Raw genomic sequence first — 25,040 nt, 5'->3', positions numbered from 1 at the left:
TTGTAACTTGGACTTTCAATGAATTGAAGAAATAAGTAGCCATATTGCACTAACTTTCTTCAGGCCACGTCATGCTGGTGAGAAGCCATTACAAAGTCATACAATAAAGAGAGAGAAACCCAAAGAAAGGTCATTTATTCCAGGTCAGAGAGATTTGAGTACTTCAGATCAATAGTGCTGAAGCTGACACTAAGGTATAAAGTTGTTTAGCAGGATGAGTTTGGTGGTAAGATTTGTGACCCTGTGGAAGGAAAATTGTGGCTTGGTTCAAAGTTTGTTGCAACTCCACTCCACACACGACTCAATTGGTCGTGTCATTCATTGACTTGGTTGGGGCTTTGAATGTTAGTTCTTGGATGCCATGCAGCTATAAGAGGGGAAAAAACTTCTGTGGTTTCCATAAACAGTACCCACATGTCAAATTCCAACTTGTCCTTTGGCCTAAACCCGAGATGCGCCACTAGCGACTGCAATGTAGACTTAACAACCATGTCACTTAACGGAATGGAAAACTATAAGTTTTGATATACACGGGAGAAAAAAGTAAGAAGGAAATAAGATGGTCAAGTGGAAGTAAATGAGAAATTAAAGTGACTATGATCATTGTGTGCTTAACATTCAAAACAGAAAAAGATAGCACAGGGTACCTTTTTGTGCATTTGAAGGTGATGGTCACCAAGAAATCCATCTCCATGCAATCTTGTTACATTTGAACAGGGTCTTCACATGAACAGTCCTAATTTGACAATTGTTTTTAGAGCTCGCGATGTAATAATAGCTTAACCAGCTCTAACTTTCATCTTTCGTATTGAGGTATACATCAAATATTTGACAACAGACCACTTATCCTCATCTCATACACCTCAAATGTTTTTAACGTAAGAAAGAAGGGAAAAAAAACTTTAGAAGAGGAAACTATAAAATTTTAAATCTCATTCAATAAGACAAAGATCCGAATATCAGGAGATATCTCACATTACCTCAACTATAAGGATTTGAACACCTTTTAACGTAAGTAAGATACTTTAAAAGTAATGGTTTTAGGTAAATAAAAAAGAAAAAATGGCAACATAATATTTTTTTTATTTTATACACGGACTGGTAAAAAAAAATGCAGTAATGTAAAACCATTTGATAAAATAGATCAAAATAGCGGAAAATAAGTCCACTGCACTAAAACTTGTCACTCATTCTCAATCATCTCCTGAACCTCACTTACTACTATATGTGCTTTATTATGGCCACCAATAACTTCAGCTTGTTTCTTGCCGTCCTTCCAAAGCTGCAACAACATTCATTTAAATCACTGACAGAGAAGAATATAATAAATTAATCAAATCAAACAAAAATGTGCTTACTTGTATGGTTGGCATTTTCTGCAGTAATTGAGAGCCGACGACATATGAATACATGAAAAATGGAATCTAATAAGTATCAAGATAAAATGTCTACATAGCAAATTTAGTTGAAACGAATATAATGGTTGCATATCAATTGTTAGACTAATCAGGCAGAGGTATATTGTAATTATCATATCTTGCTAGTGAGAGGTTCAAAAAACCACACATTTTCCTCAGGTGCTCCTGAGTAAAAAATTCAAAGAACAAACAAAAATAATCACAACAAAAGCCTTTCCCATTAAGTGGGACATGGATCAAAATTCAAAATACAGCATTGTCCTGCCATGTTTTCAGAAAGTTCATTTAGACAAAGGCCTTTTACAGAAAAATTCTATAGCATTTTCCTTGATCCACATGATCAACTCTTCTTTCCAGGAGTTTGATTGGTCTTCTCCAAAACATATATTAATTAAAGATACCAGAACAATTTCGCCAAGCACGAATGCATATGATGTAAAGGCATAATTTAAAGAAAATTATGGAAACTAAACATATTTATCCAACAAGTTTCTATATAGGTTTTTCTAACAGGCAGACATGAAGTACCCACATGGCAACATCTGTTCATGGAAAGACATTGATAAATTCAAGATGTAAAAAAATCAGACAATTTTTAATACATACAATTGAAAGAGAAAGAACATAAGGGGAAGCTACGAGAAACTCACAGTCACACCTGCACGAGCAACAAGTTTGTGTGAAACTGTATTAACATCAACAGTGTAGAACTGCAATCTGCATGACATCCACATAAACAAATCCTAGATTAATGAGTTGATAAGCCTTATCATAATATCATAACATAACCAAACAATTACACATGCAAGGTATCATCTCTATGCTCTAAAATACAAATAGCTCAGTAATACATTAACATCTTGTGCATCAACCTAGATTCAGTAGCTTATGAGTATCTTTCAATCATTATCATACTAAACACATCTCAAAATCTCAAGCAGCTACAATGATGTTGCAGTTATAGCTGTCAATTTGATCTGCAGTTAACATTTCTAGATTTTTAGCTTAAAGCACAGGTAGCATAAAATGGACCATTTATACACAATATACATAGCTTCTCAATTACTCTATTTCAAGACACTATTTGAGCATTACCATCGACCATGAGCTGTATCTATTGTCCGTACTAAGTTCACATGGAATTCCATTGTCTATTGTATCTTAGGTTTTCATTTTGTTTCTAAATCAAAACCAGTCCTGTGCAATCCCATGTTCCTTTCAGGTTAAGTGCTTCTGTTACATTTTAGATATGTCATGACCCGGTTGGTAATGATAGAGCTTGATGGTAGAGAGGGCTAGCTGCCCAAGCCTAATAATGTAGCTGGTGACATTTATCAGCTAGTTGAATCTGACAGTTGGTGGTTCAGATTTTGGTATATTTTACTGTAGAGATGTGGCAGATCGTAATTATGTTATTGTAGTTTCATGGCTTGGGAGATATAGTTGTTGTGTCTTCGATGAAAGTGGTTCAGATGTACCTTTGCCATTTTTCTTCGCAGATATTCTAAAAAATTATCAGGGGATTTGTACTTTGTTGTTTAGTTGTGGTTAGCTGTCAGAAATGGTTTCAAAAAGAGTTACGGAAAATACAGTGCTTCTTTAATGATTTCAAGTGTCAGTTGAAGTTATTGGATTGATCTCTATTCTGCTCTCAAATAGGTGTAGATTGAAACACTTTGAGCACTAGTACACCGTGTGTTACTTGTATGAAATCCAGTTCTGAAATGACTGGGTTGGGATTGAGGTGATAACTGGAGAGAATGGTTAAGAAGTCTGGGTCATTCTCGATCCGTACATGATAGGATTGATAGTATGCCAAGAAGAAAGCTGGACAAAGGTTGAGGAATGAGGAGAGTAATAGTCAAAGATCTCTAATAGTTATCTGCCAAGGACATCAACAAAATCTTATTATTCCATGAGAATGAAATTAGCCTGACCTCGTTAGTTGAGAGGGCCTGGGCTCTTTTAAGATTTCAGCCTCATTTGGTTTCAGTTTTCGGAGAATGTCACATCCCATTCTACGCTTATTGATAATTAGTACAATAAGGTAAAGCATTATAAACACATCACATATACAGCACAATTTATTAAAAGAAAAAAGCTGCAAACCCTTTCTCAAACTTTTGAAAGCATGAAGTTTTATACCTTTTTCCTCTGCTATTACAACTTCAGCAGACAAAGTTGCAAACTCTCCCTTACTACATTACTTAAAATTTAGAAAACAAACATACACACTCATTAATTTAGAACTTTCCTAGTTTCCTATTTAAAAAAAAAAATTACTCCGCATATCTCAGCATTATTGGATTATTATAGTCAAAATTTGAATCTACCAATAAAACAGGAAAGTATCAATGGATGTGAAACCAGGAATTTGGATGAAACCCCATATTCTGTTGTGTTCATATTTCCTTTAATATGTTGCAAGCTTAATAAGCTTCAGCTTTAAAATACTAATCTAGATCATTAGCATATTTAGCACATCTTCGAATGTAAATCAACTACACAAGTCCTTGACTAAGACTTGTAGTTAAAGCACTTGTAGGTAAATAAGCTGGATTGCATGCAAACATGACACAGTTTCTCTCAAAGACTCTTGTTCAAAACAGAGATTTATGTTTCAAGATGGACTTTTATAGACTATAGTACATTAAATAATACCAGAGAAAATTTTCAGTCCACGGTAAGGATTATAAAAGAAAACTCCCTGACACTGGTCAATGTATCATAGTCTGATTCCATTAGGTTAAGCACACATATAAATGAACATATGCTCAGAAATTATTCTAGTTTTGCGCGATAGAGGAAAACAAATGTAATCTCACCTTGGATAATATTCTGCTGCCAACTTTTCCAATTTTGGTTTTAAGTATATACATTTTCTGCACCAATTTGCCATCCTACAAACCAAGGAATCTCACCTCAAAGGCCATAATTGTAAAATAAATATTCACTAATCAGACAAATGAAACAAATAAGTTTATATTTTATGTAATGTATAATACTATACATAAAACTCAGAACTAAAACTCAGATTACCATTGGCACACTTTTTCCATGAAACTGGCTAATATTAGAAGAAATTCGTACAGGATCCATTAAATAGAACTGGCATCCTGTATCATTTAGTAAAAACTACTTGGATTTTAGACCTGTTTGGACGATCTTTCCATAAAAACTTCTAGGAAATTAAAATAAGAAAAACAAAAATGAACTTGACTTGTCAAGTTAAGATTAGTTTATGCATCAGCTGATTAGCTCTCTCATGTAACTTCTCCAAATTTTTACTTTGAACTTGTGCATAATTTAATTTTAACTTATAGAGAAGCCAATTTTATCTTTTTCTCTTCTAAAAGCTTTTATGGAGAAACACATTCAAAGACGCCCTTCGCCCACTAATAAAAGACTAAATCTTGTGATTAAACAATGGCACTGCTAACATTCATCAAACAGACAAGCTGGTGCCTGATTATTACATAGCCTCCCCCATCCAAGAGCGTCACTAGTTGATTTTTAGCAAGTTAAATTCTCAATTATTAAGATTGCTTTTGTTCAGACAAAAAAATTGCTATTACTAATGATAATTTTAACTACACAAACCTGTAAGTATAACCATGGTTTGATTACCAAAATTTAGTTTGATTAATGTGTTCACTTAAACAAAAAAAAAAAAAAAACTAAATAGATAGAGTGATGCTCAATTACTTCTAGAAAATGTTTCTGTAAGGCCCACAATTACAATAGGCCAGACTCAAGAGCACATCACCCCATACATATTCATATATCTTGTTATCTTCCCTTTAGATCAAATCTCTCTCTAAATAAGATTGACAAATACTTCTGTTTCCCTACAAAGCTCCTAGCCTGAAACTTGAAATATCAGAAGTTTCAAAAAGGAAACAAGAGTCCAAAAAGTCATGAATAACAATAACAATAATTTAATTTTGATATACTGTTATTTTAAGCTTTTTACTTCTCAAGTATCAACCAAAATGGAAAAAAAAAATCATATTTTGGAGTTACTTCATCATTTTCCTTTTTTTTCCTTCTTTTTTTACTTTTTTTTTCAGTAACAGAAAACTATACTTTATAAACAAGAAAATGCAATTCCCTTCATCAAAATCTAAAATTACATGTTAAAATGTAAAAATTTAAGAAAAACTACACAAGACAATGCCTACAAATTAATCTATCCAGAAGTTAAGATAAGTCAAATTCTTTTTTTCTTTCATATTTTTCTCAAGTTGATAAGGAAAGACTCATCTAAAAAAAACATATTAAAAATTTGAAGAAAAGTCAAAAGAGTCTTAAGGAAGAAGGAACCTACCAAACCACAACGACAGCTTGGTGGAGCCTTTGAGCCTGATCGAGGAGAAGATCAAAGTGAGTTTCGCTTGAGACAGGTTGAAGGTAAAGGGAAACAGGTTTTCCTTCCTCTTGCAAGGACGCTTGATGACTGAACCGAACCGGAGAGGTTTGGCGCGCGCATCCGCAGGAGACGGAAGAATGGAAGCCAAACCTGAAGCCGGAGCGGAAGCAATGGAGGGAGAAAGAATGTGGATTGGTCGTTGGGATTTTCGGGGAGAGTGGTGGAAGTTGAAGAGTGCGAAGATGGTGTGACATTGCAGAGAAGGACAACGGAACGGCCTGACGGGAACGGAGAGAATATCGCTGTTACTTGGTCAAACACAACAAATAGTGAAGGAGGCTTTGAATTTGGTTTATATCACCATTTCTCTCACTTTTCAAAATCAGTTTATTTAGGTTTCAAAATATCTAACATGGTAGTATAGTTTTGAGAAAAATCTTTTAAAGCAATAAGTTTAATAAATTACTATTCAGAAATAATTGTGCTTTTAACAGATTATAAGATGTAATAATATTATACAAGAATCATATCCAGTTCTAAATCATTAACATTATCTAATTATATTTTGTATTAATGTTAAACAATGGAAATGTTTTTGTTGATAAAAGTAAAAAAATGTAACGTAAGAATTAAAAAAAATGACATTTATAAAAAATATATCTTTTATATAATATAATAGTATAGATAACTATTATATAATGTTACTTTTAATCATCATAATTATTTTAAAATCTAAATTAATTATAATTTTAACTGCTAAAGAAAACTCTATAGAGATCTTACATGTCCTAGGTGTATCACTATGAACCTTTGTAATGAGGTTTAGGTCTTATTAGGATAAACTTTTCTTCAAGCTTTTAATATATTTGTTTCATCAAATATTTAATTGTATAAAATTAATTTTAAATTAAAAATTTAATTATATTTTTAGTTTTTTTATAAATTTAAGTATATGTAACAAATTTTTTATTTCAAAATTTATTTATTAAATACTTGTTATGGTTTTTAGTATTTTTAATTATTTAACTTTATTAATTAAATAATGTGGTTTTTTCATTATGTCTATACTAATTAAAACATATGATATTTAATATATATATATATATATATATAATTAAAATAATAAAATTATGTATATTAATTATAATAGTATTTTATATTAATCATAAAACTCAATTTTTTTTATATAATATATCAAAAAACAAAGTCAAATATTGAATTAACCACGTAGGCTAATTAAATAAAATAAAATAATTAAATTTCATTTAAAAGTTATAAAAGTTTAAATTATTTTATATAATAAAAATAATAAAGATTTAATTGAAAATATATAAATTTATAATAAAATTAAACCTAAATTAAAATTATAAAATTACAGAAAGTAAAAGTTTTTTTCATTTTTTTTTTTCAACTTAGTAATTGGTTTTTCAAACAAAGAAAAATAAGGTAATCTCTTTTGCATTTTAAATTTATCTAAATTAGCTACTTATCCAATAAAGTGCACACTTATAAACAAAAGCATGAGTAAATATCTATAAGATTTTTTCTCTACCATTTAATCACACAATAATGTATGATCATTTTTTAAACTTTTATAATCACAATCTTATATTAGTGATTGATAATTTATTTTATTGATAGTGTAAAAGTTTGACACTGCACAATCATTAATCAAATATTTAAGCATATAATACCATTTAATAATTCTAAAATTTATATTTCAAAATAAAATTAACTTAAATTTTTATAAAATATGATTTGAAAATTTAAATTTCCTTCAATAAGTTAAGGTAGCTTTTTTTAACTGAGTTATTGAACAATTATCACATCATAGCATTTAAATTCATATCAATTTTTAAATAAAAAAAATGGTCTCCATATAGTTGAAATTTATAGCAAATAAATATTTTTAAACATATATATAATTGTGATTTATAGTTTATAATTTGATACATTCTCTACTTTTATTCATCAATATAATGAAAATATTAAAATAACATCATTACATCATTTATATGGGTTATTTTTGTTCTAGAAACATCTCATACCTAACCCAGTTTCTTTCCCAATGAAATTCATTCTCCATTTTTGAACCCCAAAACACAGCAAAAGGAAAGGTAACTCTAGCCACAACACAACACAATCATCTCTCTCGTACGAATGTAATCTTCTCTTCTCTCCCTTGCAATCACACCCTATGCATGTTTCTTGAAATGTTGGTTTTAATTGCGCACTTTTGTTTTCTTTGTCATGGATTACTTTATTCCATTATCTAAAGAATCGGTTTTAACCTGAATCAATTGACTTAATTCCTTCATATGATATCTTGATGATAAGGCAATAGAAGAAGAATAATCTTATGCACTATATTTACACTTTGATTTATTCTTATCCAGGAAAGGTTGATTATTAGTTATGTTTCCCTTGTCTGTATGATGTTGTGCCCTTCTTATGTGTTATTGGTGATTTTTGTAATTGTTTATGAGGTGTGTTTATTTCTTATATCCTTATCTTTGGTGGTTCAATTCTGTTTGACTTCGGGAAATTCTTTGCTTCTTGCTGCCAAGGGTTTGTGTTTGTTGGTTTGTGTTCGTTGTTCGAGCAGGGTGAGTTTTGAATTGTCTGTGTCAATTTCTCACAATAATGGTATTGGGGACCGCTGTTTTGAAATGCGTTTTGCTTATGTTTGTTGTGGCTTGCGTCAGTGTATTTTGCTTCTATGTTTGCAACCAAAATTTTATGTTTTACATATAATTTAGTTGTAGTTTATTGCGCCACATGCTTACTGCTACATCAATAATGAAAAATATCATCAAGATTAATAATGCTCTTGTAGTATCCTTTCCTTGGGGAATGTTTGGGGGTGAGATTTTGGACTTTGGAGGGGAAGGGAGGGGAGGACAAATTTTGTATTTTTTTTAATTCAGAGATGTTTGATGTTTGGAAAGATAAACAAAAGATTTGGATATTAAGATTGTGTTAATCTTTCATTTAAAAAATTACCACATTAGAGAATATTTAATAAAATTGATAAATGTCTCCCGAACACACCCTAATTCTGGAATTTTTAGAATTTGATCCTCAACTGTAATTCATTTTTGGTTAAAATTTAATTCAAATTGCTAGAAATTATAATGAGTTCTGCAAAATTTTCAAATCCCATCATAATTGGTAAGATCTGAGAGTTAACAATTTGTTGAATCTTAGGAATAATGTTAATAATAGCTGACAGCTATAAAAGTTAACAGCTGTAAAAAGTAACAATTATTTATTTAGTCTAACATTGTTGGATATCCCACATCTTCAGAAGATATGGTCAAATTATAATATATAAGTGAATGCAAACATCACCTTATAAACTGATTTCATGCAGTGTTAGACTTAAAGTTCATTTCTTAAGATGGTATCACAACCATTCAAAGTTTATCTTAGTCAAGTTTGTTGGGCCTAATATGTCACTTGCTATTGATTTCCCCCTAGGTTCGTGCTTGAGAAGTCCAACCCTTGACACGAGGGCAAATTTCACCTTACAAGTCGGTTCTTGTGAGATTAAGTTAGGTTTAAATTCATTTTTCTTAAGAGTTATGAAAACAAAAATATTTGAGATCGATTTCAATTTGTTTAAGCAGGTCACAGTGCCTATTTCTTATTATGATTATGTTTCAGTTTCGGGTTCAGTTTTGTTTCCACTTTATCTCTTTCTGGTTTTGACCTCTATGGGTCTTTTCTATGTTAACTATTAGGTCAAGTCAAATTCAAAACTGATGTCATATAAAAATTGTAGACAGGAGACTACAATCAATAGCCACCACTCCCCTTTTGTTTGTTCAATTTACCTTGTTTAGGGTTGTATATTGAAATTTGACAATTCAATATTTTGATAAAATTTGGTCTGGAGTAATCTTTTTCAACTTCTATCTTCTTAATGTTTTATCATCCTACAAACACGAAATAGCTTGGTAATGAATGTCCAAATGTTCTGTATTCCTGTTTGTTAATTTTGATGTCTAGTGCTCAACTGGATGCCAAATCTTTGAGGACAGGTCTTGGTTTTATGACTTGGCGTTTTTCATTCAATATTTCCTATTTAAAGTTAGCTGCTGGGTCTCTTGGGCTATTTCATCATACCATAACAGATGCATTTAAATTCCTAGAAAGAAATGTTTTTCTGTAACTGAAACTTTTGTAGCTTTTATTGTATTTGAAGTATCAACTTTCCCTCCTTATCTAGAAAACTACATTGTAATTTATCACTATATTTTGGATTATATTCTCTTACAGCTTGTTATGTGCAACTTCTCAAATGATGGAAAACACTATAATTCATTGATAATTCAATGGTGAATTAAACTGAATTCTTGCCAGAAATTAGTTCAAAAATGGCCTATATGTACACTGATGTAGAATGAATTAAAGTACAACTATGAGCACTTATTTTTCCATCTCCTGTTTGACATTTACCCCTCAGCTCATCGTATATATTCTGTTTGAAACTGATAATTTGTTATCTGCCTCATCATGCAAACAGATAACATTTGGTCATAAGCAGTGGATCACTATGGCAAGTAGTGTTGGCTTTTCACCTCTACTTTTACCAGGTACTACGATTGTATACATCTTGATAGTGCTCACTTCTAGCAACATAAAGCCATGACTTTAGTGTCTTAGAAGTTGATTGAATCATGGAATAAGTTATTGTTCTTTTTTACATGCAGTTGGTATTAGAAGTCAGCCTGAAGCTGATGTTAAGCGTAATGGACCAAACATTGTTGGGCTGAAACCCTTACCATATAACGTCAGAAAAGGAGAACTTAAAACTGCTACAGTGCAGAGTTCATCATATACTAGACGTGCAGCTGCTTTGGTAAGTTATTCTTATTCACTTTCTCTATTGGTTCTTGTTATCTGTTATTTGTTTGTTTTATGCATGGTATATCTTAATGTAGTTGTAAAGAGGATCCAATGCTCTGTATTGTTTGCAAAGTAGAATTAGTCAGAACTGAAAAGTTTGTGAGGTTCAGATAGAACACTGGTAATCTATGAATATTATCTATCCAACAATAGGAGTTTGGCTCCTTACAAGAGAGGAAACCCTCTTGAAAATACAGGAGACCTCTAATCTTGCCCAGAATTCTGTTGTACTAGTACCTCCCCATAACCCACGAAACCATTCATATAAAGAGCCCTCTCTATCTTATCTTGTCAGGATCCTTTCCGTTCAAATGCAGCTAGTTCTCTAATCTTTATGCTTCTATTCTTTAATTAAATCCCCTACTTCCTTGTTCTCATTAGTTGAAATTCCCTCTGTACGTTTTTCCCATCTTTCCATCTTCTCACATACACATGCAAGCCCTCATTGAGCTTATTACCCTTCAGTCTACTATCCTTCCTACATCCCCTTCTAGAATCATATCACCCCCTTCTATGTCTCCTTCCCGCTACCCCTATTCAAACATAACACCAAAGCATAGAAACAAAAAAATGTCAATTAAGAGAGAGCTGCTGAACAGGTATTTGAGTCATTAAAAGACCCTCCTTGTTGCAATTTAGAGAGATTTTTGAAGGGGTTTTCTATTTTCAAACTGTTGAGATGTAGTATTTTTATTTATCATGTATGGGATCCTTTCTTTAGGGTTAGGGGTTAGGACTGGGCCTTGACCCTTTGTATTCTACTTACTATCTTCTTATATAAACAGTAGTAAAACAGTAACAGTGAGATGTTTTTTCACTGTTTCATTTATCTGAAATCTCTTCAAGATGGTATCAAGAGCCAGAACATGAGTCTGGTTCGTCTTCACTGTTTGTCACAGTGACTGTCATCGTCCGCCGTCTTCCGCAACTGTCCGCCGCGGCCGTCCGCCGCGCCGTCCGCCGTCGCCGCCGTCGCCGCCGGCGAGTATACTCCGGCGAAGTCAGGGTTAGGTGCGCCTCGAGGAGCGCAACCCATCCCCGCAAGTCACGTCCCCGGAAACCTCCGCACGCGCCGCCACGCTCCGCTTCTCTCCGGCGACCTTCACGCGCGTGTACACCACGCGCCGCCTTCCCGGCGCCGGAATCGCGCCGCGCCACCGTCGTTCGTCTCGCCGGAGCCTCCTGGTCTTATATCTGCTCTTGGTTCTCTGTTTCGGTGACCATATCTTGACCCTAGGGTTTCTTCTCAAAAGTTAAGTTTTTTTTAATGGCTTCTACGGGTGGAATGTCTCCCTCTCTATCAGCTACTCCTATTATTACCTCTGCGAAACTGAACTGGAAAAATTACTCCTCTTGGTCAGCTTCGGTGGAGTTGTGGTTTCTTGGTCAAGGTTATCATGATCATCTTGAAAAAGAGGTCTCTAATATTTCAGAGGAAGAGAAACCTAAGTGGCAGAAATTGGATTTTCAGTTGTGTGCTGTTTTATGGCAATCAGTTGAGCAAGAGGTCTTAGACATTTTGAGACCTTACAAGACATGCTTCTCTTTTTGGAAAAGGGCACAAGATATTTTTGCTAACGACATTCAACGCCTCTTTGATGCAACTCAAAGAGTAGCCTCACTCAAACAAATCAATCATGATATGGTTTCTCATATCGGAAAGGCTAGGGCTGCAGTAGAAGAATTGAAGAGTTTTTTTGTGGCTGATTCATTAGAAGATATCAACAAAAAACTTGATAAGTTTTACATGGTCTTAATTCTGAGGAGCCTACACTCAACTTTTGATCATGTGCGTGATCAAGTTTTAGCCGGTGATCAAATCCCTTCGATGGACAACTTAGTTACTAGACTTCTTCGTGTACCTACATTGGTCAAAGATGAAAGTTCAACTGATGTTTTTGAAACATCAGCAATGGTAGCACCACGAGGAAGAGGAGGAGGTCGGAGCAACCGTGGAGGACGTGGTGGTCGAAGTGGGCGTCCTCAATGCTCATATTGTAATAGAATGGGCCATACCCAAGACAAGTGTTATTCCTTACATGGTTTTCCCGATAAAGCTGCTCATGTGTCCAAGTCTGATCATTCAGAATCTAGAATTTCTGATGAAGAGTACCAAGAATTCTTGAGGTACAAATCTGAGAAATCCAACAATCCTGGCCCATCCTCTTCAATGTCAACTGCATGCATCTCTCAATCTGTGGAAGGTCTTAGTCCATGGATTCTTGACTCAGGTGCCTCAGATCATGTCTCTGGTAACATTTCCTCATTTTCCTCCATTTCCTCTCCCAAAAGTCCTCATTTTATTACTGTTGCAAGTGGATCCAAAGTGGCATCTCAAGGAATTGGCAAAGTTTCTTTATCACCTTCACTAAATTTAAACTCTGTTTTGTACATTCCTCATTGTCCTTACAATTTAATCTCTTTGAGTCAATTGACTCGTTCCTTAAATTGTTCTGTAACCTTTACTGCTAATTCCTTTGCTATACAGGAACATGGTACGGGTCGTCTGATTGGAGAAGGACATGAGTCACGGGGACTTTATTTCCTAAAACCAAGCTCCTCAGTATCTTGTTTTGCAACTTCATCCCCAAAACTTTTGCATGATCGTTTAGGTCACCCAAATTTGTCTAAGTTGAAGATGATGGTTCCGAGTCTCCAACACATTCAAGCCTTAGATTGTGAATCGTGTCAGTTAGGAAAGCATGTTAGATCTTCCTTCCCTAAAAAGTCTGAGACACGATGTAATTTTGCTTTTTCTACTGTTCATTCTGATGTTTGGGGACCAAGTCGTGTCACTTCTTTTGGTTTTAACTATTTTGTAACGTTCATTGATGAATTCTCTCGATGTACTTGGGTTTATCTAATGAAAGAAAGATCGGAACTTTTATCCATATTTGTGTCCTTCTTTAATGAAATTAAGAACCAATTTGGGAAGACAATTAAAATTCTCAGAAGTGATAATGCTAAGGAATATTTTTCTGCTGCGTTTTCCTCATTTTTATCTTCCCAAGGAATTTTACATCAGTCAACATGTCCTCATACTCCACAACAAAATGGCATAGCCGAAAGAAAGAATAGACACCTTATCGAAACTGCACGCTCTCTCATGTTGAATACCAATGTTCCTATTCATCATTGGGGAGATGCAGTCCTCACTGCTTGTTTTCTAATCAATAGGATGCCTTCTTCTTCTATTGAAAATAAAATTCCTCACTCGATAATTTTTCCAAATGATCCTTTGTATCGTGTTTCTCCACGTGTGTTTGGATGTACTTGTTTTGTTCATAATGTCTCTCCAGGTCTTGATAAACTTTCTGCAAAGGCTATTAAGTGTGTCTTTTTGGGATATTCTCGCCTTCAGAAAGGGTATAAATGTTATTCTCCCTCAACCAAAAGGTATTATATGTCTGCTGATGTTACATTCTTTGAGGACACACCTTTTTTCTTGTCCTCCATGGAGGAGAGTTCATCTATTCAACAAGTCCTTCCTTTACCATCCTGTGATCCCTTGGTTCTTCCTGAAACTCAACCTCAAAATGCCAATGACATTGTTCAACCACCTCTTCTCACATATCAGCGTCGCACTCCAGTGACTCCTTCCTTGCCTGAAGACCCCTGTGACTCAAATCCTTCTCCACCAGATTCTCGAATCATGGATCCTTCATCCTCTTCATCTTCTCTTGACTCCGATCACACTTGGCCTATTGCCCTTCGGAAAGGTACTCGCTCTACTCGTAATCCACATCCTATTTATAACTTTTTGAGTTATCATCGTTTGTCTCCTCCATATTTCTCTTTTGTTTCCTCCTTGTCTACCATTAAGGTTCCTAAGAATGTTGATGAGGCACTTGGTCATCCTGGATGGAGACAAGCCATGATTGATGAAATGCAGGCACTTGAACACAGTGGGACTTGGGAACTTGTCTCTCTTCCTCCTGGTAAGAAGTCTGTGGGCTGTAGATGGGTCTACGCTATTAAGGTTGGTCCGACTGGCGCTGTAGACCGACTCAAAGCCCGTCTCGTCGCTAAGGGGTATACTCAGGTTTACGGTCTTGACTATTGTGATACTTTTTCTCCTGTGGCTAAAATAAGTTCTGTTCGTCTTTTCCTTGCTATGGCTGCCATTCGCCAATGGCCTCTGTATCAGTTGGACATTAAAAATGCCTTTCTTCATGGTGATCTGGAAGAGGAGATATACATGGAGCAACCTCCTGGGTTTGTTGCTCAGGGGGAGTCTGGGTTAGTTTGTAAGTTGCATCGTTCTCTCTATGGCTTGAAGCAATCTCCTCGAGCTTGGTTTGGTAAATTTAGTCGTGTTGTGCAAAATTTTGGATTGAAACGTTGTGAAGCGGATCATTCAGTATTTTATGGTCATACTTCTCCTGACAAATGTGTTTATCTTATGGTTTATGTTGATGATATTGTTATCACAGGAAATGATATCACTAGAATTGCTCAATTGAAGAACCATTTGTTTAGCCACTTTCAGACCAAAGATTTGGGTCGTCTTAAATATTTTCTTGGTATTGAAGTGGCGCAATCAAAAGAAGGTGTCATCATTGCACAGAGAAAATATGCTCTTGATATTTTGGAAGAAACAGGTCTGACAAATTGCAAGCCCATTGATAGCCCTATGGACTCAAATCAAAAATTAACAAGAGATCAAAGTGAACTTTTCTCAGATCCAGAGAGGTATAGAAGGTTGGTTGGAAAACTCATCTACCTTACTATAACAAGACCTGATCTTTCTTATCCAGTGGGAGTTGTTAGTCAATTTATGCAAAATCCCCACATTGATCATTGGAATGCTGTGATTCGCATTCTCAGATATGTAAAAGGGAACCCAGGACAAGGATTGTTGTATGAGAACAAGGGAAGTACTCAAGTTGAAGCGTATTGTGATGCAGATTGGGCTGGTTGTCCAATTGATAGAAGATCTACCACAGGGTATTGTGTATTCCTTGGAGGGAACCTTGTATCTTGGAAAAGTAAGAAACAAAGTGTTGTTGCTCGATCTAGTGCAGAGGCGGAATATCGATCTATGGCTCTAGCTACATGTGAACTAGTATGGATTAAACAACTCCTTCAAGAGTTGAAATTTTGTGAAAATGAGCAGATGAAGTTATATTGTGACAACCAAGCAGCCCTTCACATTGCCTCCAATCCGGTGTTTCATGAGAGAACAAAGCATATAGAAATTGATTGTCATTTTGTTAGAGAGAAATTACTATCCAAGGATCTTGTTACAGAGTTTGTCGGCTCTAATGAACAACTTGCAGACATTCTGACTAAATCTTTAAGAGGGCCTAGAATTCAATTTATATGTTCCAAGCTTGGAGCATATGATCTATATGCTCCAGCTTGAGGGGGAGTGTTGAGATGTAGTATTTTTATTTATCATGTATGGGATCCTTTCTTTAGGGTTAGGGGTTAGGACTGGGCCTTGACCCTTTGTATTCTACTTACTATCTTCTTATATAAACAGTAGTAAAACAGTAACAGTGAGATGTTTTTTCACTGTTTCATTTATCTGAAATCTCTTCAAGACAAACCACCAAACCGCACCAACAAGCCACTTTTAAGTTTTTCTATGTTGGAGCTCGTTGATTTTTCGTCACTGCAGGTCCCTACTCACCTTGATTTTTTTCTCTATTTGCACCCCTGAATCTCAGAATGTTTCTGCCCAAGATATCCAACAAGTGGGATACTAACCCCCAAAACAGAATTGTTCAACCCACTTCACAGAAAAAACAAAAATCCTGAACAAATTCACTTTGTATCCCCTTCATTCCACTACAATGAGGGTGTTGATATATCTTTGCTACCTCCTTCGCTAGATGATGCAGTACCGACATGTAAATAATCACCCTTTTGAAATACGATTCTCCATCCTCCTCTCTTCCAACAATTACTTGGAACATCCTCCTACTCCTACATCTGCTCTTGCACCTTTGAGTCCTTTTTCTGATTGTGTATCCTATATCACATCCCCTTCTAGAATAAATTCACGTGTCCTCATCTGTTTCCTTGCCTGTAATTCAAAAGTAACATCAAAACAGAGAAACAAAAGAACTTGTTAATTAAGAGAGAATTTAAAGATTTGTTTTTGTGATGTTTTTTTTTTCTACTGGAGGGATAAGGAAATGGATAGGCATTGGGTAACAGGTGATTTCGGTACTCCCCTTGGTTGTCGGTTAAGTTGTTTATTAAGTTTATTTATTCTTAGTGTTTTGTGTTGATCAATAATTCTGGTGATTGAACTGCTTTAATTGTGGTAAAACCGGTAGTAATAGTTATTAGAGAACTAGTAGTAATTATATTTAGATTTTTAATATTATACAATATTGTGGTAATAAAATAAAATAATGAGAAATGGTGATTTTAAATATTTTAAATTAATAAAAATGACTAGATTATATGTTTAATAAAATAAAAATTAGTAATAATTCACTAAATAATGTATACTTACGTAAAAATTTTAAGTACGCTTTTTATATCTCTATCTTAAGACTATTTTAATTTAAATTAAAATAAAAAATTGAGAAACTAAAATGTACGAACTGTTTGCAGCATACAAACCAGTTTTGGGTTGTCGACCTGTTTTGAGATGCTCTGTTTTATTTTTTATGTTAATGATTCCCACTTGAACTTTCTAGTCTGGTAAGGTTTTCAAAAAATGGTGTTGATTTATTCATACATGTTAATAATTTATCTTTCATGCTATGCTTTGATGAGGAAATTTAAGTCAGCAATTTAACTTATGTGGGAATTTGGTTTTATTTGTCTGGAAATATTTTTCTTTGAAATAATGATTTTTAAAAAAATTAAAATTCTAATAATTTGTGGAAGCATTTCTAAATACTTGAAATTATAGAATTTGAAATAAAAACTTGAAATTGTTGGTACTCACTGCCTCTCCCTTCTCTATCACTTCTTTCTCCTCTCTCTCTCTATATATATATATATATCATAAGGGATGTAACACTCAACAATATTTGTATTTTTGAATTATTAAATATTTAAGTTAAATGTATTTTGAAATCATTAAATGTTGTCAAGTATTTAAGAAATTAGCTAATTTTACTTAATATTAAGTTTTAATGTTGAAATTTTAATTTTTAAATATGTGTTTTAAAGAAATACTTAAAGTGAAAAGTAAATTTTCTTGTACAAATTAATAATTTGAAATCTTCAAAAAAAGTTCAATTGATTCATCCAAACAAAATATTTAGAAAATTAAGGAAACTTAACTCAAAGCGACCCAAATCTTATGCATTTCAAATCATTTGAAATCTTGAATTTCTCATCCTAATACAAAAAGTTTGAGATTTACATCAAAGAAGATTTTTGGATTGTTATTTTTGTCGCTAGTTTCAGTTCAAGTCTTGATGCTGGGCTTAAATCTTTAACGACTCTGATTGTTTATTGTGAACAGAATACTAAATGTGCTGCGGCAGCTGCAAGTGCATCCCAGACCCTAACACGCAATTCTCGGTCAATGACTATAACACCTGGTAATAACCTCTCAATGTGTTGGCCACTACCATTTGATTATATGTGTAATCTTCGTTTTTCTTTTCTTCCCATGCACATCCATCTGTGTAATTTCCACATAACTAAAATAACGTGAAACTGTTAGGTTATATTAGGAGTGAAGGTGAGGACTGAGATAATTTAAGAATTACGGCATATATTTTCAAATTCTTGCTTTGGTCAAGAGGTAAAAGGTAGCTTTCGTTCCAAATATGTATTGTACGAGGAGCAGAAGGCTAAACTAGATTATTATGGCAAACTAGTACATTTCGGAGTGTCTAAGGGATTTAGAAGGCTTAAAAATGTACTTCTTTTATAAGCTTCAAAGCTATCTTCTTTGCTGAAAGGTAAAGGAAGAGAGTTGTGGGTGTTCTTATTTATTTATTTATGGAAAAAGGTTGCAGAAGGGTTTCCTAGTAGACTTTTTGGACTGTTGTGCTGATCTTCTTCAGTTTTTCTTCTGCTGTGTTTGTTTTGAAGTAAAACCTTATAGCTTATAATCTATTGTATTTTACTCTTATACAGTAATATATATATATATCCTAAGATGTTCTATAGATGCCAGTACACCCTTTGTCATAAATGATTCATTATCCATATGAGTATAAAATGCTAATTCATTTCATTATCTGAAATGGCAGACAAAGTGAAGTCCCCTAAACTCGATAACAATGGACCTGGTTTGCCACCTCGAGACGACGATGGAAATGGTGGTAATGGAGGAGGTGGAGGTAAGTTTTCCGGTGGTCTTCCCCTTCTGGGTATTCTGGGTGTGCTGGATATTCTAAAGGACATTGAGAAACAATGGCAAAGAAAACACAAGAGATGATCTTCAAGATGAGGATTCTTACTGTAGGAGTGAAATTACTTTACAAATCTGATGCAAACTCCTACTTTACAACAGATACAACAGAGACAGTGCAGGGATTCATTTTGAAGTACACAAGCAACTTGGAATACTTCAAATGCTTATAGAAATTAATCACTGAGGAATGGCTTTATGATCTTTTCTTTTCTTTTTTTTCTCAATGAAGGTTTATAAAGATAGAAGGAATATAATTAGAATTTAAATTTTTGATATTACGATTTTCCCTCAAAACAGTATTCAGATTTGTATCTGTGTGGATTATTTAATGCATGTGTCTCTACATACTATGCGTATATATCCGTATTCGAACCTATTATTTAGATTCACTAAACTATAGTATAGATTTTGTTATACGCACGTTTTACGGAATAATTGAATTATATTGTAAACTTGCGTATTAAATTACAGAATATTAATAAATATAATGATGTTATTATGTAAATGAACATTTTAATATAGGATTATTTTTAAGTCTACTGAATTTTGTTTTTATTAAAATTAAAATAAAAATAAAAAATTTTACTTTAAATTATTTAAATTTTATTTCATAATGTTATCATAACTTACATTTTTTTTCATTTATAATTTAGTTACTTTTTACTAATTTACAACTTTTAATCTCCATTTTAAATGGAGGTACAAATATATTTTCAAAGTATTTTGATACAACTTATATATTGTTTTATATGTTCATAATTTTGTATAGTTTTATTTTTCTAATAATTTGATTAATTATTCATTATTTTTAAACATTTTTAGCATCTCTTTTTTATATCTTAATTTTATTTTTTCATAATTTTGTAATTCCAATTTTTCTTTTTTATTTTTGTTCTAATATTTTAATTAATTATTCATTCTTTTTAAATATTTTTAGCATTTTCTTTTCATATTTTATTTGGTAATATTATTGTAACTCATAATTTTTCTTACTTTTATAATTTATATACTTTTTGTAATTTAAAATTTATTTACATAAAGGTAAATATAATGAGTAAGTTTGTATTTGTTTTGCTGAATGTTTAAAGTGGTTTCTTATAAATAAGGAAATTTAAATTTAGGTAACGATTGAAATATCTAAATATTTATACTTAAAACTATGGATTTTAAGTGAGTGTGTTACAAACTTTATCAAATATTATCTTGCGTTATTTTCTTATTATAATATTTACAACCTTATGTTCTTAGTATTAAGACAACATCAAATTATATCATATATTATTTGTGATTGTGATATTAAGTATTAGAAAATATATTGTTTTAAGTTCGAGTATCAATTGTTTTTTACGAGAAAGATGAGCAGTGGTAACTAAAAATAATATATGTTTTTATTTATAATTAAATTTTAAATTAGTGAAATTCTTTTAAAAAAAATTAAGAAGAATTACCCATAACTGAGTTGTAAGTAAAGTAATATGAATTATTTTGTTTAAATGTTAAATGGTCTATCTTAAGAGTATCACATTCTATTTAACTCTTTCTATTGTCAACCTGTAGTTTTCTTAACGTATAATAATTTTTGTTGAGGATCCAATAACTTTTATTTTTATGTTTAATACTTAATAAATTGAACGTTTTAGGTTAAGTTTCTTTATTGTGTATGGTACAGTTTTCTTTTCTGTATATGTTTGTTTATAAAGGTAAAATATCTTTTAAGTTTCTTTAATTATCTGGATTAATAGGATAATCACTATTTGATGAAAAAAAATATTGATTATTATAAGTTAGTGGATGAAAAAGAGAAATGTAAAATTTTGGGACTAATTAAGAGTTAACATGATAACAGGAATAACACACAATAGTAAGGTATACTAAAAAAATAGGAATTACATATGTCACACAAATTTGTGGATAATGACAAAAGTCCGTAGATAATTAGAAATTATTTATGAATTACCGATGACTCTAAATCCGTATGTAATAGTAGCATATATAAATTTTGATGAATTTTTAGTCCGGGAAAAATGTTAGTCCGTGAGTAATACATACGGAGCATAGTCCGTGAGTAATTACCCACCACTCAAATTCTGTGGGTAATACATACGATAATCTTTCGTGGATAATTTTTTACAATTTAACTTTTGTAAATAATGCTAACAGATCTTTATCCATTTCCATTGCAGACAGTTTGTGGGTAATCTCCCACTACTAAATTTTATTAGGTAAAATTATTGACTATTTTAAACCTGTGGATGATTAATATGGATTTATTCAAAAACCTAAATAATGCATTAATCATTACAATCATTTTAATATTCAAATATTATTGAATACAATATTGTTCAATCATTAGACAATTAAAAATTAATTTCAAACACTATCCAAATCAAACATAATAAAATTTAAAATGAAAGATAACATGTCAAAATGCAATCAATCTAAAACATCATCCAAATTGCAAATGAAATTGAAACACAATCTAAGATTCAAAAGTTAACATAAAAGATCCATCCAAATATATTGTAAACAAAGTTTAAACATAATCAAAATGAAGTCAAATATCCATCCTAATAATTAGCATAATCATGATCTTCATCTTTGTGTTGTGCATGCTCATTGTGTTCTTGGTTGGGTGGTGGTTGTTGCTCTTGGTTTTGTCTAGGATGTTGTTCTAGTTGTTTTTCAAATGCACTTCGAGCATCAATGGGAAGCATAAGGAGGACAACACAAAGCAATGATTGCACTGTCTGTTTAACGCAGAGCAACCTTTATTTGCAATCGAAACTGATAACGCGGAACAACCTTTACTTCAGCAACACAACAACAACTTTCACCTTAATAACAACTTTTACTTCTCCCACCTTTTCACCTGTTAATTACAAAGGAGTATCAAAGTTTTCAAACCAAGAATCTTCCTTTATAGCTAAAACATAAAATATTTCAATCCTTTACAACTAAAACAAAAAATCATTCACCCACTGTTGTGAAAAACCAAATAGGGAAAAGAGGTGTAGCACTTATGTGAGAAGGACCCTTTTTCCTTTTACTTTGTTGTGACAAAAGAATCACACAACAACACTTGTGCACTGCGAAAACAAAAAAAAAAAATAGTTCTCCCCATTCAAGATTCTCCCATTTTTTGTAGATTTAGGGTTCATTGTCAAAATTTTTGAGAGATTTAGAGATTTTGGGAGAGTGGGAGCTAGGTTTCAAGATATTTGGAGGCAATGAGTTTGAATAGAAATTTTACGAAATTTGGATAGATTTTAGGAGAAGAATATTATTTTTTTGTTTTTAATTTAATTTATTTTAGGTTTATTTTATCCATGGATTAATTAGTCTTATCCAAGAATTTTTTTTCCATGCTCCCTATTATCGTAAATAACTTTATTATGCATCAAATTTTCCTATTTTTTATTAATATTATTAAAATCAGTGAAAAATCCCGTATGTAATAAGTATTTACAGACTAACTTTTTTCTGTAGATAATTATCCGTGAGTAATTCAGCTTATTCTTGTAGTGGTATTTTGTGAAAAATAATTATATATATATATATATATATATATATTTATTAGAGATTTGATTTTTTTAACTAAAAATATTGGTAATGCAATATTTTATGAAAATTAATATGTATCAAAATTTACCTTTTTAAATTTAATCATCAAAATTATTTTTTTAATATTATTAAATAAATGTTCATTTTTACTTGTGTATTTTAAGACAACGCATTATAATATTAATAATAATAACTGTAGTGTTATTATGATTTGTACTTGATGTCGAGTTCTGGAAAGTTGTGTACTTGTGGCATACAGTGTTCTACAGAGCGGTAAACAGTATCACACAAGGTTAGTATATTGACACATTTGGGTAAGGTAAAACTCATATCTTGCTCCTCTCATCACATGCCCATCTTTCTCTACTTGAGAAATTGATGGTCATTAGAGCGTTAAGATAACTTCCAACCGAACCCACATCAATGCTTACACTACAACCACCACCAATATTTCTCCTTGAATTAGTATCAACCAATCTCAACTCAGCCTCATATAGACAATCTCATATTACAAAGCTTCTAAAACAAGCCAATTAACAACTACTAAGGTTATGATCTAGTCGCTCAACGAACACATATTCTTTGGGCAAATAGTTCACTTTCGACCAGCGACGAGATTGCTCACCCAACGAGTGTATCATTGGGAGTCTAGAGGAAACATCTTCCTATAATTCGCCCAACGAATAATGCTCGCCTAGCGAATTCCTAAGTTAGTGAGCCCCTGACTTGAAATTCGCCCAACGAGAATTGCTCGCCCACCGACTCCCAAATCAGTGAGCTTCTGACTCAAAAACTCATCCAACAACTAAGCGAGTTTGCAAAATTATGCAGAATTTGATTTATGCATAATTATGCATACTCAAGCCAATCCAAACAACACAAGAACCTTTGTAGATGTCAATCACATATCACAAATCATTTAACAATTTAGATAAAACAATCAATCATAGTATAACAATATAATCTATAATTCTAACATGTTTGTAACTTAAAAATAATTAGCTTCCCTTATCGGATATCCTGCTTAAACAACTCTGTAAACGTCAACCGCCTTTAACTTCATAGGATGCTCTATCTATACATATAAACATCACAAGAATGATCAGGACTTACCGTTATGATCACTGATTAATAAATACTCATACTGACGATTAAAATGACACGTGCAAATGGAAAAGGACTCACATGCAATAGAAAAAGAAATAGACCAGAAAGAGGGTGAAAACTTAATTTCTGTGGATGGAAAACTTACCGTCCAAATTGAAGAGCTCGTCGAGATGATCAATTCTACAATCTCGATTCTTCAATGAGACGACCAAAAAGACAAAACAGAATTCTTAAAGAAATAGAGAGATAGTATGTTTTAAAATAATAAAACTTTTTTATAATAATTCTATCTATATTAAAAAATTTTAATATTAAAATAATCAAATTTCATTATTTTTAGACTAGTGTGCCTTCTAAAATATCATTCTTTAAGATTTTACAAAATTAATGTTGACTATAGTTTAGTAAATATATTATACCAATTATCATAGAAGCCATTACTTAAAAGAAGTCATCAATTGAGATAAAATTCGACCTATCTTACTTTTGTATAGAAAAAAACACAGTTTCGGAAGCTAGAAATTAATTATTTAAATTTTATCGGGAAAAAATACACTTCGCCTAAAAATTTGTTATAAAACTAAAATAAAAATATGATAAAGGGAATGTGAAAAAGAAAATGTGGATATAAATTATAAACATTCTAAAATTTGTGACAGTGATGATGATGATTCAACCAGAAGAGAAAAAAGAAAACAGAGAATAAGGTAGCAAGAGACACGTGGAAGCGGTTCTATAAACAACAATTATTCTTGCTTCATAACCAATCAACCTTTTGAAACACAAGAAAGGATAGATATAAACAAAAGAGAACAATAGTGAAACTACTCGAATATGTTGTGTCGTCGTGTAATTTAGTTAGGATCTCCAAATTTCAACTATTAATATGTATGTATATACATTTTATCTTCTCTATTTCAAATTCAAATCCTAGAAATGTAAGTAACTATTGTTTATATCAACATAGGTAATATAAATAAATTAAATTGATTTGGATTAATTAACTGTAAATATTCTAAAGATAACCGTTTGGCAAATAAAATAAATAACATTGATAAAAAAATTTCAATACATGCATTTCTTAATAACTAAAATAAAAATCGTGTTATGATTTAAGCATAAAAAAAAAACATAGTTAAACCAATAAAACTTTTATCTTCGACAAAAGTGTATATTATACATTTTTTAAATGATCACATAACGTTTTACGTATATTTTTTTTGAGTAGAATATGAATTAGTTTACAGAATTTCTTTCATATAATTTTTTATTTAAATTTAATTTATAAAAAAATATATTCCATTTTCTGAAAGGTTATCATTACAAAAACAAAAGC

At 32.2% G+C, this 25,040-nt stretch overlaps 2 protein-coding genes across 8 annotated transcripts; one reads left to right on the top strand and one right to left on the bottom strand.

Annotated features, from left to right (window-relative positions):
- On the bottom strand, window positions 1-6,176 carry LOC114190423 (thioredoxin-like 3-2, chloroplastic). 5 transcript variants are annotated; one of them, XR_003605805.1, is made up of 7 exons: window positions 5,746-6,176; window positions 4,244-4,318; window positions 2,077-2,135; window positions 1,359-1,376; window positions 1,220-1,282; window positions 648-736; window positions 1-467 (listed from the first exon to the last, which is right to left on the bottom strand). XR_003605805.1 is itself a non-coding variant. In XM_028079298.1 (5 exons), exons 1-5 carry the CDS (start codon window positions 6,039-6,041, stop codon window positions 1,254-1,256), a joined length of 477 nt encoding a protein of 158 aa, XP_027935099.1. In that variant the 5' UTR covers window positions 6,042-6,176; the 3' UTR covers window positions 917-1,253. The 5 variants fall into 5 exon arrangements, 2 of the variants coding, with proteins under 2 accessions (XP_027935099.1, XP_027935098.1); XR_003605804.1 differs by having other exon boundaries at window positions 1-479; window positions 2,069-2,135; window positions 5,746-6,175; XR_003605803.1 differs by having other exon boundaries at window positions 2,069-2,135; window positions 5,746-6,175.
- Window positions 6,177-7,809: 1,633 nt separating this feature from the next.
- On the top strand, window positions 7,810-19,394 carry LOC114190014 (protein YELLOW LEAF 1, choloroplastic-like). 3 transcript variants are annotated; one of them, XM_028078757.1, is made up of 5 exons: window positions 7,810-7,949; window positions 10,316-10,385; window positions 10,503-10,651; window positions 18,134-18,212; window positions 18,873-19,394. In XM_028078757.1, the coding sequence occupies exons 2-5, from the start codon at window positions 10,346-10,348 to the stop codon at window positions 19,058-19,060; spliced, it is 456 nt and encodes a 151-aa protein (XP_027934558.1). In that variant the 5' UTR covers window positions 7,810-7,949; window positions 10,316-10,345; the 3' UTR covers window positions 19,061-19,394. The 3 variants fall into 3 exon arrangements, with proteins under 3 accessions (XP_027934558.1, XP_027934559.1, XP_027934557.1); XM_028078758.1 differs by having other exon boundaries at window positions 7,847-7,904; XM_028078756.1 differs by lacking the exon at window positions 7,810-7,949 and adding an exon at window positions 9,225-9,341.
- The last annotated feature ends 5,646 nt before the right edge of the window (window positions 19,395-25,040 follow it).

The sequence above is a fragment of the Vigna unguiculata genome, chromosome 7 (genome assembly GCF_004118075.2).
Source record: "Vigna unguiculata cultivar IT97K-499-35 chromosome 7, ASM411807v1, whole genome shotgun sequence".
NCBI classification, from domain to species: domain Eukaryota; kingdom Viridiplantae; phylum Streptophyta; class Magnoliopsida; order Fabales; family Fabaceae; genus Vigna; species Vigna unguiculata.
Note: the sequence above shows the minus strand (reverse complement) of the source record. Positions and strands in the feature narration are given on the sequence as shown.

Excerpts from the sequence above, each read along its gene's own strand:
- LOC114190423 (XM_028079297.1), bottom strand. The coding sequence starts at position 6,041 with ATGTCACACCATCTTCGCACTCTTCAACTTCCACCACTCTCCCCGAAA. Across the intron at positions 4,319-5,745 it reads CAAGCTGTCGTTGTGGTTTG|GATGGCAAATTGGTGCAGAA; the intron begins GTAGGTTCCTTC and ends CTTGGTTTGTAG. Across the intron at positions 2,136-4,243 it reads GCAGCAGAATATTATCCAAG|ATTGCAGTTCTACACTGTTG; the intron begins GTGAGATTACAT and ends GATGTCATGCAG.
- LOC114190014 (XM_028078756.1), top strand. The coding sequence starts at position 9,240 with ATGTCACTTGCTATTGATTTCCCCCTAGGTTCGTGCTTGAGAAGTCCA. Across the intron at positions 10,652-18,133 it reads CTAGACGTGCAGCTGCTTTG|AATACTAAATGTGCTGCGGC; the intron begins GTAAGTTATTCT and ends TATTGTGAACAG. Across the intron at positions 18,213-18,872 it reads GTCAATGACTATAACACCTG|ACAAAGTGAAGTCCCCTAAA; the intron begins GTAATAACCTCT and ends CTGAAATGGCAG.